This window comes from Podarcis bocagei (genome assembly GCF_964188305.1).
Source record: "Podarcis bocagei genome assembly, chromosome: 8".
Classification (NCBI taxonomy): Eukaryota; Metazoa; Chordata; class Lepidosauria; order Squamata; family Lacertidae; genus Podarcis; species Podarcis bocagei.
In genome coordinates, this window is record NC_138133.1 from 52,310,466 (window position 1) to 52,329,483 (window position 19,018).

The following is a 19,018-nucleotide window of genomic DNA, read 5'->3' on the forward strand; positions in this document are numbered from 1 at the left end:
TTAGAGAAAGCAGCATTGCAGTCTAAATTGGGATTCACTCTGAGCCTAATTAGGCCCACAGGACAGAGATTTCCCACCCAGCCCTGATTAATAAGCTTAGTCTTCTTATAGCAATCTTATTGTGTCTAAAAATCTTCTGTAGAGATCCATATCCAAGAAATTTCTTGAACGGAGATATAATACACAGCTGCAAAGAAGCTGCTGTGGCTCTTTGACTTTGGAATCCCTCTCTAAGGAGCCACACCTAGTGCCAACATTACAATCTTTTCAAGACTTTGCTCTATATCCCAGGCATTTAGTTGGAACCGTTTTTGTTCTTTTGTTAAAATCTGAGAATGGGAAGTTGCACAATGTGTCATTGCTGAAATGAAGTTTATCGGTAGTCTAGAGGCAGGGGTAAAGCAAATGAAAGGCTGGAGAAATGAAAATGCTTAATTTAACCCACTGAAATTGATTGCAGTTATGGCCAGAATGCTAGATTAGTTTGCAAAGATCAATCAGTGGATGTTTATTTCTTCAAATTAACACGGTTGTCACCATCTTGCCCTTCTTGTAAGCTTCCCTTAGGCATTTGTCCATAGCTAGAGACAGAATGATGAACCAGATGGCCTGTCTCAGCATAGCAATTTTATACCCAAGTTAAATATCTCACCCTCAGTATCTGCTTCTTCACTTTGGGGTTAATCGTGACCTGGAGGAAATAAGGATTACACAGCATTATCTCTATTAGTATTTTCCACATTAATGTGTGTGGGGGGGGAGGAATCTTCTAATTTGTTTGCTAAATGTAAACCATGCAGCTTAAATACAACTGTATTTTCAGGGAGGCTTCAATTAAACTGAAAAAAGAACTGTGTACAAGAGTGTACAATACAAACAAAAAAAGAGTGTACAATACAAACAATTATAAAATTGTCCACCATTATAAAACCAGCAAGTGAAAATACAAAAAAATTACATTGAGGGCTTAAAACCCTAAAACTTGTGTTTATCTGATGCTGAGCAGCAATACCTGTTACTTTTGGAAAGCCAAACTTATACTGGCTATTGGAAACTTTATAATTTTTGGCTATAAATGTGCATTTATGAACTTGAGCTCCCCAGCCCAGAGATCCCAATGCACTCATTGTATATTACATTATAATATGTTCTAACATTTAGTATTAAACTTTTGTTTTAAGAACTGAGTGAACCTGTGTGAGGGAATCCTGACACCCAGAATGGAATGCTAGACTACTGTAAAAAGCTTGGATGCTACACTATTGTACCAAGTGTACATGATATTGAGGCATGCACCTGAATAAGTACTGCCACAGACCTGCCACTTTGCCAGAAAAACAAGCACCGTTGACTGTTGACCCATAGCTCCACTATGTTGTGTGACTCCATCACAACCCTCAAAATGGGCAGAGTTTGGGACAGTATCTTGGTCTTAGTAATTCCAAACAGTTCAAGCAAATAAGAGTACATTTTGGCTGATGGCCAGTTAACAGTAGCCCCATGCAAATATTCAAACTATGTACAATGGAGTGTGGAGCAGGATCATGTTGGTAGGCGCCATCCTGACTTAAAGAGCACTAAGAAAGCCTAAATGCAACCAGACTCCGTAGAGACCTTGAACTGAATGTGCTTAACCTGTTTACATCTCAGAAACTTAAAGAAGACCATTTATTCACATCCCGTATTCAGTGAATGCTGACGGGCTACCTCTTTTCCCTGGCCTTTGACACGTGATATGTATATTTTTAAAGCCCACCCTATTTTTTATGTCTGTATTCTTTGTAAATTGTAAGTTTTTAAATGGTTTTTAATATTGTATTTCAGATTGTTGTAACCAGCCCTGGGACCTTAAATAAGTAGCAGTAATAATAATAATAGGCTGTAATTTTTGGTGTTGGGATTTGTAGAGGATGCTTCAAAGCATTTACTTGATAGGTAGAGTTTGTAATATTTCATCATTCTTTGGGGAACAATTTCTCTAAAGGCAGTTGGATCCATTGCTCCAGGTTACAGTTTTGGAATTACAGATGGTTTCTTTGCTTTCACAAGAGCTGAATGAAGCCAAAGTCCCATGTGTGGCAATCTGATTGGTGTATTTGTCTCACCTAGAAATGGACATACAGATATAGTTTGATCATGATGGGTAGAAGTAAGTTCTAGAGCACAAGATGATAGTCCTATGTTTTTCCCCTCAGGTAGGAAGCCATTTGGAAACCCTGATCCATTACACAACATTTATCAGCCCATTTGGCCAATGTTATTGAAATGGAAGTTATCAGAACACTAACTTTGCACTAAGAATATGAGTTAATCTGCAATAAATAGGTGCTCAGGACAGGAGATGAAGTCTGGCTTATTTAACACGTCTTTGACATAGTGTAAATTGGGGTCTTCACTTTACTTCTATCTTTTGCTGTTAACCAGGGTCAGGCTAAGCTAAAAGGATTTCAACAAACATTTGACAAATGCAGCCTGACTGCTCTGAACCAGACACTGTCAAAATGTGGTGCAGTTTTATTATCAAAGAGACTTTGGAGCAGAGAACAATGCTCTTGTTTAATTTTATTATTATTGGTACGTTATAAAGTTCCCTAGAAGGACTTTTTCTCTGCTTATATTTTGTGTGCTGATGTTCCTGTGTATGTTTTCCCCCCTTCTTCTTCTTCTCTCCCCCCCCCTTTAGGCTGTACTATGGCGGTACAAGTTTTCCCAGCTTAAAGGGTCTTCAGATGATGGCAAGAGCAAAATCAAATTCTTGTTCCAAAATCCAGATACTAAACAGATTGAAGCAAAGGTAAAAGCAAGAACTCCAATATGTTTCCCTTGTCTAAAGGATATTAGATCAAGTAATCAGGGGCAGAGAAGACAACAAAATTTGAGGCTCATGTACTGATGCTTAAATAACAAGATGAACACTCATTTCTGTTGCTATTTGTCTGAGAACTAGAAAAAAGTAAACTAAAAATCAGGCAGAGCTGCATGCAAAGCCAAGCCAAGCCGATAACTAGGTTGATGCATTGTAGTCTTCATTCAGTAGGGAATTGGACATTGAGAGGACAGTTCCTTCAGTGTAGAAGTCTGCCCCTCAGTAGCTAGTCCAGTTATTTAAGGTATTATCTATGTTTTAATACAAATACAAAAAGGCAGTTGCTGTAACTATACACACTACTTGTACTCTGGGGAAGTCACTTGAGTGCTCCTAACATAGCAGCCCCATGGGGTGTGTTCCATTGTCTCTTGAGAGAGATGGATGCCATCATGGGCCATCAACATGTTAACGGCTTGGCTTATCTCTGGCTAGCTATGTGAAGCTGCCTTGGCTTGTGATCTTAAACTGAATGCAACAGCATTTGGCTTTTAATTAACCAAACTTTTCTTACCTCATGAATTCATGAGCTTGCTCAAATTCCAGCTCTTTACTGGGTCTAGAGATTATGGAGAGTCTGCCCATCCCCCAAACGCATAACAATATGTTGTGATAAAGGGTGCTACAGATATTTATTAGGTATGCATTTCAACTTTGTGGTTTGGCAGAGCATAGCATATGCTATGAATACTAAACTACCCAGGTGAAATTATGCCACTTACTTACTTCAGGTAGCTGATGCCATTCCTGCTTCTCAGCCACCTGGTAACAGCAGACTGTGCTGAGACAGAATTTGTACACCTTTCTTCCCTCTGATTCCTAATCTTTGTCAGAAAGCGTTGCTGTAACAACAGTTATGGTGTGTGGGGAAGAATGCTAGTGGATTTGTCTATGTGTTGTAGATATACATTATAGAGTTATATACAACAGAAGGAATGAAGACTATTTACTTTAATAATAATAATTTTATTATTTATACACCACCCATCTGGCTGGGCTGCTCCAGCCACTCTGGGCAGCTTGCAACACATATAAAAACATCAAACATTTAAAACTTCTCGATACAGGTCTGCCTTCAGAGGTCTTCTAAAAGTTGTATAGTTATTTTTCTTCTTGGCATCTGATGGGACGGCGTTCCACAGGGAGGGCGGCACTGCTGAGAAGGCCCTCTGCCTGGTTCCCTGTAACCTCACCTCTCACAATGAGGGAACCACCAGAAGGCCCTCGGCGCTGGACCTCAGTGTCCGGGCTGAACGATGGGGGTGGCAGCACTCCTTCAGGTATACAAGGCCTTTGAAGATCAGCACCAACCCTTTGAATTGTTTGGCACTGGTCTGAGTCCTAGACGTTTGCATGTTATGAAGAAGCAGCTTCCTGTTTTATGCTTCTGTTATAACTTGCAAACCCTCAAAGTGAGAAACATCTGATGCCAGGACAGCTTATCTACAGGGAAGAAAATGGGGCAAGGGACAGCGACCATATGTTCTTTTTTAGTGCCTCCTCATAGCATGTGAGTAGAGGATAAATTACTACATGTGGTATCTTGTTCCTGCATAAGTACTGCTGTGAAAGCCTGTTCTCTGTAAAAGTGTTTGAGTATGTGTCTCAAGATTGCATAGAGCAGCATGCCAGAGCATTTTACATTTTCTGTCAGACTTTACTTCATAAAAAAGCAAATTCCCATTCACCTGCACTTATACCTATATGTTTAATCAAGAACAGAGAATTCAAATGTGGGTTGATGTGCAGTCACTGACAGAATATTTTATTGGCCAGTAGCTTTAACATTAACCTGGGTATGTCTAGCAATCTTTCTCCATTGTGAGCTAAGTTCTGACAGGGGGGAAATATATATAGATCCTGACAAGTGAGAAGCCCATGCTACAGCCGCCTGCACATTTGACCAGTCAGTCATGTTTGCCCGCTTGGACATAAAACTTTAGTTACAAGCTGAACATAAAATAACACTAAATCTAGTTTTATAATTTTCAGTGATAGAGGAAGTCTTGCTCAGGTACAGTTCTAAGGAAAAAATCTTGGCTCATTGGGAATTGCCAGACAATAATAAACTTGTTTTGTTGTGATACATTTCATAACAGAATTCAGAGAGGAGTTTATTCCAGATTAAATTCCATGTGTTTGGTTCTCATGCAGGTTTTTGGAAATGTGAGATTTACTGCTGCACAATAGAGGATTGCCGCCATAGGCACATGATGTCCTCAGCTGGTACAGGGAAGGCTGAAAGAATGAGTGCAGGATACTGGTATTGGGTTGAATTAGGCCACAATTTTATTACAGGAAAGGGTAGGTTTGGCTTAGGCATTGGGCATGTATCCAGCATCATGCAACACACCTACTATCTGACAGGAACCTAGTGGGTTTGACACTGTACTGTGCCACAGGCTGCCATTTGGAGAGTGTATTGGCCCAACAGCCCCCGTGTGGATTCCTGGACAGAGTCACCCCTCCCAGACCCCTTTAGCAGTGTATGCTCCAGCCCAATGCCTTATCCCCCAAAGTTGTAACAGTTACTGTGAGGTAGGTGGAAACATGCCAAATTGCTTGCAGAAGATAATTCCTCCCTGCCCCCGAACATGATGACCAAGTAAAGCATAGCAAAGACCGTATGCCACATGTCTGCTTCCCCCCTGGGCAGACCACTAACATACTGGGGTGGGTGAAAAGTCCTGTGATGGTCAGCAAATAGGGCAGCCTGCACCTGGCCACCCTCTTAAATAAGCTAAAGGTGGAATGGGCACAGCTTCTCCTGCCACTGCCCCAGCAGATCAATTGTACCATTAAGTGACTTTAACTTAGTGCTACAATCCAATACAGTGGTACCTCAGGTTACCGTATTTTTTGCCCTATAGGACGCACTTTCCCCCCTCCAAAAATGAAGGGGAAATCTGGGTGCATCCTATGGGGCGAATGCAGGCTTTTGTTGAAGCTTGGAGAGCGAGAGGGGTCGGTGTGCACCGACCCCTCTCGCTCTCCAGGCTTCAGAAAGCTATCAGCAATCCTGGGGAGCCCGTGGGAGTTCCCGCAGGGCTCTCTAGGCTGCGGATAGCAGCCTGCTTCCCGGAGCGCAGGGCGCCCTCGTGTCTGTGAGGCTTGCAGATAGCAGCCTGTTCTGGGGGCTGGGGTCGGGGGAAGCCCGCAGCTTGGGGGGGGGGGAAATATTTTTTTTTTATTCATTCCCCCCCCAAAAAATGAGGTGCGTCCTATGGGCCAGTGTGTCCCATAGGGCGAAAAATACGGTAAGTACTTAATTTGTTCCGGAGGTCCGTTCTTAACCTGAACCACCACTTTAGCTAATGCCACTGGAGCACGATTTCTGTGCTCATCCTGAAGCAAAGTTCTTAACCTGGAGCAGTATTTCTGGGTTAGTGGAGTCTGTAACCTGAAGCGTATGTAACCTGAGGTACCACTGTATATTCAAAGCACACATTAGTAAAAATCAGGAAGAAATGTGAAATGCTCCTTGAGAATGTCACACTTATTAGTGTACTATTTATGGTGAAAAGCAAGAAAGCTAGCCAAATTTTGGCATTGTTTACAATGCAGCCTTAATTACGAATTACCAAGTGCATTATAGAAATACAGCAGCATCATGCTTCATTGCTTAGTTTGTATTCCTCGCCCTTTCATTGTAAAGATTTTTTTTGAAAAAAGGTAGCTTTCTATAATGCTGTTTTTGAAAGCTCAAAATCAGCCTTTTAAAATTGTATTTGTTTTGGGGACACTATGCTTCAAATTTCATGCAGAAAGCATCCCAGAGAACACGTCCTTTAAGTTCACATCCTCTTTGCTGTTTCCACATTTAGCTAATAGGATAGTTCTGTTTTGTTCCTGGGTTCACAGTAGATGTAACAACTTAAATGATGCCAGCATTGTGGAGAGGGAATATCATCATGTTTTGTTAAGTCTTTGTGAGTTTTCCATTACTTTTAGGTATAAAATACTAGGTAAAGGTTAGACCAATCCATTTATGTCACTCATCCATCACTCTGTTAATTCCAAACATAGAGTAAGATTGCCCCCCCAAAAAAACCAATGTTATTTTATTTAACAAAAATTGTATACCAATTAACTATAAATAGAACCTCTAAGCAGGGGTTGTCAACCTGGTCCCTACCACCCACTAATGGGCATTTCAGGATTCTAGGTGGGCGGTAGGGGGTTCTATGGCACAAGCTGAATGCTCCTTCCATCGAGCACTGGTGGGCCGTAAGGAAATTTTACCATCAAGAAAGATGCATTAGTGGGTGGTAGGTATAAAAAGGTTGACTACCCCTGCTCTAAGGGGTTTACAACCCCACCCCATAAAATATACAATACCATTATCAATAACAGTCATAGTCAAAAGCAAGTTTTGAAAAATGGTTCACCTTGATCTGTTTTATGTCTTCAGCATATTGATGATATCCTCACCTCATCCCACAGTGATCTCTTGCCAATGTTGGAAAATATGGGGAAAGTAATAGAATTGTGACATGATCACAATTTCCTGAAGGATTCTAGTAGCTATTAATGCTGAAATCCAGTGTGCTGCAATGACTGACAGTGTCACATGTGAGTTTCTGGCTCAATTCTTGCCCAGCCATGGTTAGATGGCCTTTACGTAGGCTGGTATCTGTGTCTCCAGTGCTATGTGGGGATAATAGTACTATCCATTGATTTTAATGGGTCCAGTATTCAATATGACTTCAGTCAGATGCAATCCAAATCATACATTGCTCATAGTTGTAGTAATAATATTCAGTGTCATAATTTGTGAAAAGCTACCAGGCTATACTAGATTAACAACCAAAGTATGTTGTAAGCCTAAGTATTAGCATTGTAAGCCCCCACAGGGGTCAGTTATTTAGTGATAGCAAATTTGTGTATTAGTATTATGTAGAAGAAATAATTCTGCCCCTTTAAGAAAAGATAATGCCTTTCCCCCTTTTTAGACCTCAAGGCAGATTGGGAAATGTAGGTACAGCAATATTCTAGTTTCTATTGGCTCTGCTCAGAGCGGGAAGAAACCTCCCTTTCTCTTTTGTTTCAATCCTAGTGCTTGCCTATCCAGGAAAATGGATGAACTCGCTCGTTCTTACATAACTCAACAGGGAACTTCATAAAAAGCGTCTAACCACTTTAATTTTCCTAACTTGTAACATGAAGTTAATGTAATTTGCAGGAAATCATCATGAACCTGGCACATGCTAAATTGTAGTTAGTGGATGTAGTATACATGCAGCAGGATATTTTTATTCTGAAAATAGTAGCCTACCGTGTCATAAAACATGGCTTAACAGTTAGAACATTTTGCACTAGGATGGTAGAAATCTCAAAACACTGGTTTGTATCCAACTAATAATAATAATAATAATAAATTTTATTTATATCCCGCCCTCCCCAGCCGAAGCCGGGCTCAGGGCGGCTAACAACAATCGAATAATCAGTCAAATAATCACACAATCTAAAAATATTTCATTATAAAAATTAATTAAATCAAATTGATGGCAACCAATTAAGCAAAATTCTGAGCAGGTTGCCAGAGGAGGGAGTCAGGCTGCGCCCTGACCAAAAGCCTGGCGGAACAACTCTGTCTTGCAGGCCCTGCGGGAAGATGTCAGTTCCCGCAGGGCCCTAGTCTCTTGTGACAGAGCATTCCACCAGTTTGGAGCCGCAGCCGAGAAGGCCCTGGCTCTAGTTGAGGCCAGCCTAACCTCTCTGAGGCCTGGGACCTTGAGGATGTTATTATTTGCAGACCGTAGGTTTCTCTGTGGGGCATACCAGGAGAGGCGGTCCCGTAGGTACGAGGGTCCTAGGCCGTATAGGGCTTTAAAGGTTAAAACCAGCACCTTAAACCTGATCCTGTACTCCACCGGGAGCCAGTGCAGCTGGTATAATACCGGATGAATGTGCTCTCGCAGCGAAGACCCCATAAGGAGTCTCGCCGCGGCATTCTGCACCCGCTGGAGTTTCTGGGTCAGTCTCAAGGGCAGCCCCACGTAGAGCGAGTTACAATAATCCAGTCTGGAGGTGACCGTCGCATGGATCACAGTGGCTAGGTCAGGACGAGAGAGATAAGGGGCCAACTGCTTAGCTTGGCGGAGATGAAAAAATGCCGCCTTTGTTATAGCTGTAATCTGCGCCTCCATAGAGAGGGAGGTATTGAAGATTACACCCAAACTCTTAACGGCCGGTGCTAAGTCATATTAAACTTAAACTGATTTAAATCAATAAGCTTAGGTTAGTCAGTTCCATTGCAGTGGTTCCAACTCTGTGTATGACTTAGATGCCACCCACTGAATGTGGCTTTCCATCTCTATGGGAAGAGATAAGCAGCATCCCCAGGTACTAGTAATCCTTCTTATTCAGAAAGTCCTCTACAAGCTTTTTGACCATCAAGGTAACAAATGGAATGGGCACCATTAGGCAATTCTTCCCGAGGGGTGAAGTAACATGGCTGCAAATGCTGCCCAGGAGGGTTTGGTCAGGGGCTTTGATCCCCGCTGGGACAGACAGAACCAGAAGGAAGGATAACAGCTGTGAGCAAGACTGTGGCTCGGCATGGTTATGAGGAAACTCAGCATTGCAAAAGGAAGGTCCCACCTCTTTAGGGAAAATGGGATTTGCTTAGTTAGTGGAAGGAGGCTGCAAGCTTTATCATGGGAATGTGGTAAGAAATATTAAGACCTTATGCTTACCTGTGTAAAGAGGAAAGGATCCAAGGTAGGTTGATCACTCCAGATGGCACAAGGACCAGTGTAGAACTGGAAAATGTCAGCTGTGTTGGTAGAGCAAAAAGTTAATGTTGACTGCAATGGGAAAAAGCAGAATGGTCACAAGAATGGAGCAGCTTGAGAATGGGCTATGATCCAGGATAAAGGTGGGATACAAGGAGCAGTGTACAAAGAGCAGAGGGATACAAGGAGCAGAGGGATACAACAAGTAGCTCAGCTCAGGAACCTTCTTATGCCTAATTTTCCTCATAATAGCTTAATTCCCACCCCACATGCCCATTTTTCATGTTCTTTCAATAATATTGTGGCCAGTTCAAGCCCATTGAGTGGTTTCCACTTCCTTTTATCCTTCTCTACCTACCAGAGGGGCAGGGGGATGAGTTAGCCCATTGATTGTAGAAATAAAGAAACCATGAATTTAACTTTCTTCTTTCTAGTTCTTCAACAATTTTTCTTTTCCATGCTAAGTCATGGCATAGTTTCTAGCATTCATTGTCACAAACGTCCAATATAAAATTGCTGTAGCATTCCACTCAAATATTTGAGTACATGTTATCCAAAGAAGGTGTTTCTTCATTGGCCAACAAACGCTGCAGGTTTCCGCAGTGATGGATGACCATCCTTGACTTGGTTAAACCTCTGTTGGATTGTCTCTACAACAGAGTGCTGGGTGTGCTGTGGAAGATGAAAACGTGGCCTAATCTTACCTTTGACTTCTTTGCTTTCACTTTCAGGAGTTGGAATTTTCCAACCTGTTTGCAGTCCTGCATTGTATCCACTCCTTCTTTGCGGCCAAAGTGGCCTGTTTGGACCCACTCTATGTTGGCAGTCAGGCCACAGCTGCTGCTACTGCTGTTACTTCTGCTGCTACTACTGGTGCTGCTGTTGCTACATCTTCTGGCACTAGCAAATTGAAGTATACGACTTGATGGCTCCTATTTCTGCACTTGCCACTTTCCAGGAGTACATGAGACTACGTATACGAAACATTCATCAGACAGGTCTCTCGGAGAACAAACAGCAAGCAAGAGATCTGACTCAAGAGACAAGTGGCAGTTGTCAGCAGAGTATGGTCACATGGAATCATGAATTAAGTCTCACTTTTACAAGGCATCAGTACATAATCCAAGCAGAAATCTCGGAGGTGGATGAAGATGCTTTTATAGTATAATCTGATTGTGTTTTGAATGACACTGGAAACAAAAGAAACAGAAATAAACGAATGACACAGTGCTGCACTTAAGTATTTAATACAATTTTCAAATCTCCATAATAATAGACATTTTCTTTCCAGATGTTTTTATATGACAACCTACCAAGTTCTGGATCAGAACTTATTTCCTCTTGCTAGACTATAAATGTCAAGCAAAGAGGGATCAGTGTGTAGCAACAAGGAAGTGAATGCAAAAAGATGCTACTGTATCTCCTTAGAAAAGAAAGCACCTTAAGTACTGTTGCAAATTTATATTTGTGCCCTTTTGACATAGAATCATCTTCATTCTTAATTTTGGTTCCATCCCATTATCATAATGATAATAGTATAGCCATATTAGGTCAACATGTTTTTAAAAAGGAAATATAAGCATAATGAAGCCATCTGCTATTGAAGCCTATAGTACTTAAGCCACTTAGCTCTTGCTCTCATGAACAGCAAATGAGGTGGAAATTCTGTAATTCTCAAATTGCAGTTTGGGGCTCACAAAATTCAGTGTTCTGTGATACAGGCAGTAGCAGCCAGCGGGGGGGGGGGGAGGCAGCAGAGAGCTCAGGGTGTGCAGGCACAGTGCTGGGTATGTTGAATTTCCTTTGCTGCTGCTCTTACACCACACCTGCTCTTCACTGCCTTGCCACTCCCTCATGTAGAGATGCATGACTTAGGGAAACCAAGTCAGAAACACAGCGCACACAGCCACCACATGCTGCTGCACATGGGGAGGGAGGAATCACAGCATGTAGTGAACTCAATGTGAGCATGAATGGTGGTAGCATAGCCTTCAACATGACATGCTAATTTTCTTTCTGTGTGAATATTTTTCATGGAGAATCATCATATCTTGATGAGCCTTCACCTCAGAGCCTAAAGTGGTAGAGACTAAACACAGGTTCACCTGTTTTTGTGAGACCTAGGCCTCAATTCTGGAGTAATTCCATTGACCTTATTAGAACTACCCAGAAATTGTTGTTTGAGGATCATGGTCTTAAGCCAACAAAACCTTTTCCCCTTTTCCCTTTGCTTTCTTTCTACATACAGATTCTCCGTTGTTAGTAAAAATCTGTTAACATTCGGAATTGTTTTAATTATGAATGAATTACAAAACCAATGTTAAACCTGTTTAATTATGTCTTTGATTATTCAGCTTTATAGTGAAGTGTCTTTTAATCTGCCAGGCTTTGTTCTCAAATCCCAAGTATTATATTTTGTTACAGGCACAATAAAGGTCGCACAAGGCTTCACTTTTAAATTTGATTTTCATATTACCAACAGGAAACCAAGAAATAGAATTCATTTACTCTTTTGTATTTTAATTAACAGCTGTTAAAAATGACCTTACGAAAAAGCAAGTTTTCTTGTAGGTTAAATGGAACATCCCAATTTTTGAAGTGAAACTTGGAAAGTTTTAGCAAACTCTTAAAATGGCATTTAGTGTTGTGTCATGTAAAACTAGCCTACAGGGTAAGACAATGAGCCCTTTTCAGATATTTTATGTATGAGGCCAGCAGGCTCTGCCTCCATTGTTCATGCATTCATTGTACCATTTGCAAAGACCTCCATACATACAGTTGTACATGCAGAGGATTCTTCATCTGTTCGGCAACTCTGGAAAAGCAGCATGCCCTAATATTATAAGAGAGCCCTCTTTGCATCCACTGAGGTCTTTTCAAATAGTATAAGAAACACTCATACATTGGAAGGCAGAGCCTTCCGCTGAGATATAACCCCTCCCACATGCACTGATTTCATCCGTAAAATGTCTGAAAAGGGTAATATGCTTTACATGTATTTTTAAGAATTGTATTTTAATGATGAATCTAGAGAAAGTGTAAAATTTGATCTACTATATATGTACAGTGTATATAACACTGATAAGGTTCCAAAGAGCCATTAGGAAATATTCTCTCATTCTCTCTCTCGCTCTCTGAAATGAGTTTAGTTTTGCATCGAGTACAATCCAGATCACAATTATGTGTATAAGCCAGATTCAAATCAATGCAAATAAGTATTTTCAACCATGCAGATTGTTCCCCATTGCCCTCACACCAAGGATAGGCATCATGTGGTCCTTGATCTAATTTCATGCAAGTTGGGGAAAGGGGAACAATCCAGTGGGAAATGAGGTAACAGAAGGAGAGAGAGAGAAAATAGTGGCCAAAAGGGAGGGAAGGGGAGTTGGCTCCACCCACTCTTGGCTCCAGTTTCCCCATTGGTGGCTGCAGTCCCATCTACTACCAGCATGCAGTCTCTAATATATTACCCCTGAGACAAAATGGCCCTCAACAGAAATAAGGGTTGTCCATCTCTGCCTTTTGTGCAGAACTGTTCAGGGAGATTTGAGATCTATACATGCAGAGAGTCCTTTTTATATTTACTTTCCAGAAAAGTTGCCTCATCTCTGTCCCTCTTACTGTAAGTTGCTTTGCTGGAGTTTTCTTTGGGGCATGAATTTTAAAAGTCCCATTGCCCATGTGTTCAGGGGATAAAATGAGATGGGCCAATGCTATACAATGGAATCTTGGCTCCCGAACACCCAAGGAACTAACATTCCGGTTCCTGAACAAATGAAAACTGCAAGTAACTGTTCTGATTTTCAAACGTTATTTGGAAGGCAAACACCCAGTGCAGCTTCTGATTGGCTGCAGGAAGCTGCTGCGGGAATCAGAAACCGCACCTTGATTCCTGAACTGTTTCAGGAATTGAACAGGCTTAAGTTTGGGAACCAAGGTTCCACTGTACTATCTTAAACTGAAGCTTGTAACTGACAGTTTTCATTTCGCATATACATGTAGCACATATACATTTTATACCAGGATGGTAATCTGCTGCTACTTAACTATCCCTGTGCAATATTTTTATGAACTAATCATTCAATAATTTGTCGTTCTTGCTGAAATTAGCTTTGAAGGAAATAACTAAGGTTAAGAAGGAAACGGTGACTACATTTGATGTTACTTGGTCCAAACTATCCTTAAGAATGAGTCACTAATTGCAAGCATTATATTAGAACTTCATAGGAAGCTTGTCTGGGGGGTAATATTTAATAAATCATGGTGGGATCCAATTAACACTGTGCTAGCTCATACCAGTGAATCAAGCATGCAACACACACACACAGATTTCCCTGCTCACATAAGATATATCATTCCCCTGCCCACCAAACAGGCTCTTGGAGCCAATCCCAGGCTCAAATGTTTCAACTCATCACCTTGGGCTTTGAAGGAAAGGCAGGATGTTTAAATGAATATGATAATATGTATTGAATTCAAAAACTAGTATCATGGTTCTGTGGATCCTTCATTAGCATGCAGCATGTTGAGAATCATGCAATAGAGTCAGTAATATTTTAAAATCCAGAGTTTTAGCCAGGATGTGACCTAAGCATCTCAAAAGACCACACACACATATCACATTGCCAATTTGTGCATCAAATTCAATTCATAAATCTATTCAATATTGTTTCCAGTTACAAATTCAAAGTAATGTGTGTGAGAGTATAGTGATACAAGATGAATCTTGTACAAGGTGGCATATTTGAATTCACTAAGCTAGGAACCAAGGTATTCCAAGTACTCCATGTAATCTAAAGGCTCTGTTGTGAAAATGTGACAGTGGAGAGATCTGAACGGTTGGCATTAGAGCCCGAAGTCAATAGCAAAATTTTGCCTGCTGACTTCAGTAGAATCAATGACAAGCAAAGTACATGGTTGCTTTTACTTCTCATGCACTTAAGAATAGTAAAGTCACTCGCTCACTTTGAAGCTGATGTGGGGATTAGCACTCATTAATGGGAATGATCATGATTGTGCCTTAAAAGTATCAGTCTTGCTACACTATTACAGTAATCCTCATACTAATAGCTTCTCATAATGGCAACTAAACTGCCTACTTTCTGAAGCCAAAAGCAAAATTCTTGAAACTATAACAGACCAAAAGATAACACAGATTACAAATGGGTCTGCTATATAATTAGGAGATGAATCATGTAGTTGTATTTTTCAAACAATAATGGCTACCTTGTGGCAGCTTAGATATCTGGCATCATTAGGGCTGCCTTATTTATTTGTACCTGTCTTTGGGAGGCAAGTATGGATGTGATAAGTTCACCCTTTATTATTATTTTAAATGCTGTAGTTTTCTTTAGAAACTACTAAAAAAATGAGGAAGCTGCTGAACTCAAGGTATTCATTAAAACTATTTTTGGTACCATAACAAATGCATCTTCAAGAAAAGCTTATAACACAGAAAAGTAGAACTCAAGATTCTTATTTTTAAATACATATGGTCACTCATATGAAGTAAGAATGTGACTTATGTTGAGTCAGGTAGCTTCAAGGCCTTGCTACCAGAGATCTATTTAGCTGGAGATGGTGGGGATGGCTCCTTAGACCTTTTGTATGAAAAATGTGTTCTATTCTCAAGCTATAGCTCTGACTGGTGTAAGTGAGTTAAGGGGGGTGATTGCACTCATTTTGTGAAAGCATCCATTCATATAATGCAAAGTGCCATGGCAGAATCATGAGAGAGTCTGCTTTTACATATTGTTTGCAATCGTGTGGCCCAGAATATCCTGAAGATACTATGCATGTGGTAATTCAGTTTACAGTTTGGTGATGCTTAATACATATTTTTTTAAGCTAATTCCAGTAAGAGATTGTCAACTGAACTAAATTCTGGTGGCACCTCTAAATATAGCAGTTCAACATTATATATAATATGATATGTGAATCTAACTTCAATCCTGAGGTCCATATGGGCCAGAGCTGTGCCATTGCTTGTTGTGTCTTTTTAGCTTTTCCAGGCAGTAGCTCCCAGTGTATTGGCTCATGCCCTGTGATTATTAAAAAAAACCCTCAACAACTTAGAAAAGGGTTAAAATCTGTTGGGTGATTTTTAAGTTAACACCACCTGTTGCCAGGGAATATGATAAAGAACGCCCTGAGTATGTGCATTCCTGAGAACTTTGGTCTACAACTGATGAGTCATATCCTGACCAAATGTGGGTCACATCAGTGACACCACCACCGTGTGTGTGTGTGTGTTTAGGAGAAAAAATAGTGTATTGGTTACAACAACTGACCCCTTTTATAGAATGGGGAACTTCATCAAGAACATCTATTTTCATCACTACTTGAGGAAACTACATCTACAAAAATTTCATCTTGATGTTCAACACTTAAATCAGGACAGGGAACCCTGTGGCCCTGCAGATGTCGTCAGACTCCAACTGCCATCTTTCATTATCATTGGCCACGGTGTCTGGGGCTGATAGAATCTGGAGTTGAACAACATCTGGAGAATCACAGCTTCCCTGGCGCGAACATAAATGTACATTAGTCCCCTGCTTTCTCTCCTTATATCTGATTGCAGGAAGCTAGACATATATGGTTTAGAAATATTGAAGTGAGTCCCCTGTTGCTGGATGTAGCTAAAGCTGGGTTGTGAACCTTAAAATCTGACAGCTATTGCCCCAAGGACATTGGGACCACAGGAATATGCAATAACTTGCATGAAAGCTCTGTGAGTTGTGTGTAATTAAAATATGGACTATGAATATCCTGCAGATAATATTGCACTGGAAAGATTAACATCCTTTTCCATATAATGGGGCACGGTTCTTTATAAGTTGCACAGCTGTATTTTGGGGTTGTAATTGCCAGCAGAAACTCTGTGTAAAAACTAGGCTAGGATCCAATAAGCAGTATGCATGAGCTCAAAGCAGACTCCTGCATGGGGGCAGGGGAGGTTGACTGCCTGTTTTTCCTCCCCCACCCCTTCCCCCTGAAGCATCATATATTGCTCTAGAGGGTTCCCCAGTTCTCAAGACAGCTTTCGTGGGGAAGCAGAAAGGGGAAGGAGCTGGAAAGAGTCCAGTGGGAAATGGACTGGAAAGCCATGGTGCATATATAGCCTTTGGATCCAAGTCTAATTAGATAGAGCTATCTCTGAGAATAGCTTAACTTGAAACTTGGGGGTTGTTTTGCCATATCAATCTAAATTGATATGTAAAATTTGTAAAATGCAAATGCCACACATTATTCTGCTTCAAGAACGACTCACAAAACACAAATTGAATATTATCCTCTGAAGAGTCAAGGCATTGTTCTAATAAACCTTGTTCCATCAAGTATTGATCAGATAACTCAGTGTGCTTTAGTATAGGTAATGATGGGAATTGTAGCCTCTCTTGAACTTTTCAGAATCACTCATAACCAGCAATCTTCATGATTACATCTCAAGCTGTATTGTTTTACTTAGAGGAGTGAAAGGAATCGGTGCCTAAAGATTTTGAAGTTCCTAACTTAAAATTGTGAAGGAAATCCAAATAGGTAGACTTGAATGAATTATCTGCATGCATATGTTCCACTTTAGAACTTATTCTTTTTTTGGTATGCATCCATAAAAGACATTAATGGAGCACAGGGCAGATGAAGGTGGTTTTAAAAATGTCTGGGGGAGGGGGGCCTCACTCCTATGCTGGCAAAGCATTTGAATACATGTGTAACTCCATGCATGTGTTGTAATGACTTCCATCAATAGGAATAATATTGTGCATGCTTTTAAAGGCTTACATGAATCATGTTCTAGATAACAAAAAGTATTTAGTCTTCATGGAGAAAGAAACTGGCCAGTCTTAGGAAATGAAATCCTTGTGGAAGTGACCAGAGATTTCATTATGGCCAAAACCCTTTATTGAAATTGCGGGAAATGTTTTTTTGTTTTTGTTTTTTTTTATCATTTTGATTCTGCAAACAGGCACCCCAGCTGTGTAATACTAACTGATGCATGAGCTCCAATATCCACTGGAGTTGCCAAATTCATTTCAAGCATTAAATTTGTATTCCCACATAACAGTCTACATGTATCTATCTGCTTTCTTCGTTTTGGCATGGAGGCCATCATAGAACATGTGGTGATCTTGAGAGCCCCAGACTAAAATACTGAACAGGTTTCCCTGTGCATAACTCCTCTTGAATTAAATTGGACTTGCATGAATGTAACTGAGCACAGGATTTCAGCCAAAGTGTGGCTCAAAACAGTTTGAACAATCGATGCCTGGTTTACAGTAATAATCTATGACCTTTTTAGAAATAGGATTTGAAACTTTGAGCCACTCCAAATGTTCCAAACCTAACTTCAAGTGAGTAACAATCCCTCAGAACAAAATGCAGATCAACTTTATTTCTATATTTTATGGTATATTCTACACTTGCTTTAAGATATAATTCTAAGTAAAATATGTATATATTGGTTGGGGAAATGACTATTTTTGCAGCAGATGCACAATCTTGACATAGAGTAATAAAATCATATCAGCTATTTTTCCCCAGGCCTTAAAATTATCTGATTTTGGCTTATTCTCATTGCTTTGTACATTGATAATATTTCATGAGTTTTAATTTGTGGTTGGGGGAAATGACAGAGCAAATGTAATATAAAGTATTATATATTTTATAAATACTGAGGTTTAAAATACCAGATCAAACAATCTAAATATTTATTTCATTTTCAATTATGTTTGTGGCTCTTTGTAGTGTTTTGTGACTCAAAGACATCTAGTTGTTTAAACTCATAAATGAACTACTAATAAAACATTTCCTTCTGTTTGGTTTTGTTTCATTGATTTGTAATCATGAAAAGAAAAAATAAAATACTTTTTTAACAACTTGTTTTGAGCATATGATGTGTGGCTATCTGCATCAGACTAGAAACTGCATTTACAGATGTTTTTATTGCTGGGATTTTTATTGCTAATATGTTTCATGGGAGAAAATTCATGAATGAAATAAATGAAACAATTAAGTTCACACGCACACACACACACACACACACACACACACACACACACACACACCACACACTTGACCTTAGACAAAAGGCTGAGAAGTGATACATAACAGGCATTCCAAGGGGTGGATGCCATTAAAGGTCCAGTCCTTGCACTGTACAGATGAGACGGTATCAACAGGAGGTCCTCTTCTGTACAATGCAGTTTCCAAGTTGGTATATCAGTGTGAGATGATTTTTTTAAAGGTATCCTTGTTGGTATATGGCGTTGTACACTATAAGCAGAAGAGGACCTCCTGCTTATAGTGTACAAAGCCTTTAAAAAGCAGCTCATTGAATTTAGCCCAGCAACAGAGTGGCAGGCAGTGCAATTCTTTCAACAACAGTGCAACATGATGCTGATATTCTGCCCCAGTA

The 19,018-nt window shown here is 40.3% G+C and overlaps 1 protein-coding gene across 2 annotated transcripts in view; it reads left to right on the forward strand.

Annotated features, from left to right (window-relative positions):
• The window catches only part of SNTG1 (syntrophin gamma 1), a 234,786-nt gene extending 216,305 nt beyond the window's left edge, over positions 1-18,481 (forward strand). For both annotated transcript variants that reach the window (XM_081204738.1, XM_081204739.1), the window contains 2 exons: positions 2,684-2,794; positions 10,335-18,481. In XM_081204738.1, the coding sequence (XP_081060864.1) occupies positions 2,684-2,794; positions 10,335-10,529 (306 nt within the window). In that variant the 3' untranslated portion in view covers positions 10,530-18,481. The remainder of the gene's footprint in view (positions 1-2,683; positions 2,795-10,334) is intronic.
• Positions 18,482-19,018: the final 537 nt, after the last annotated feature.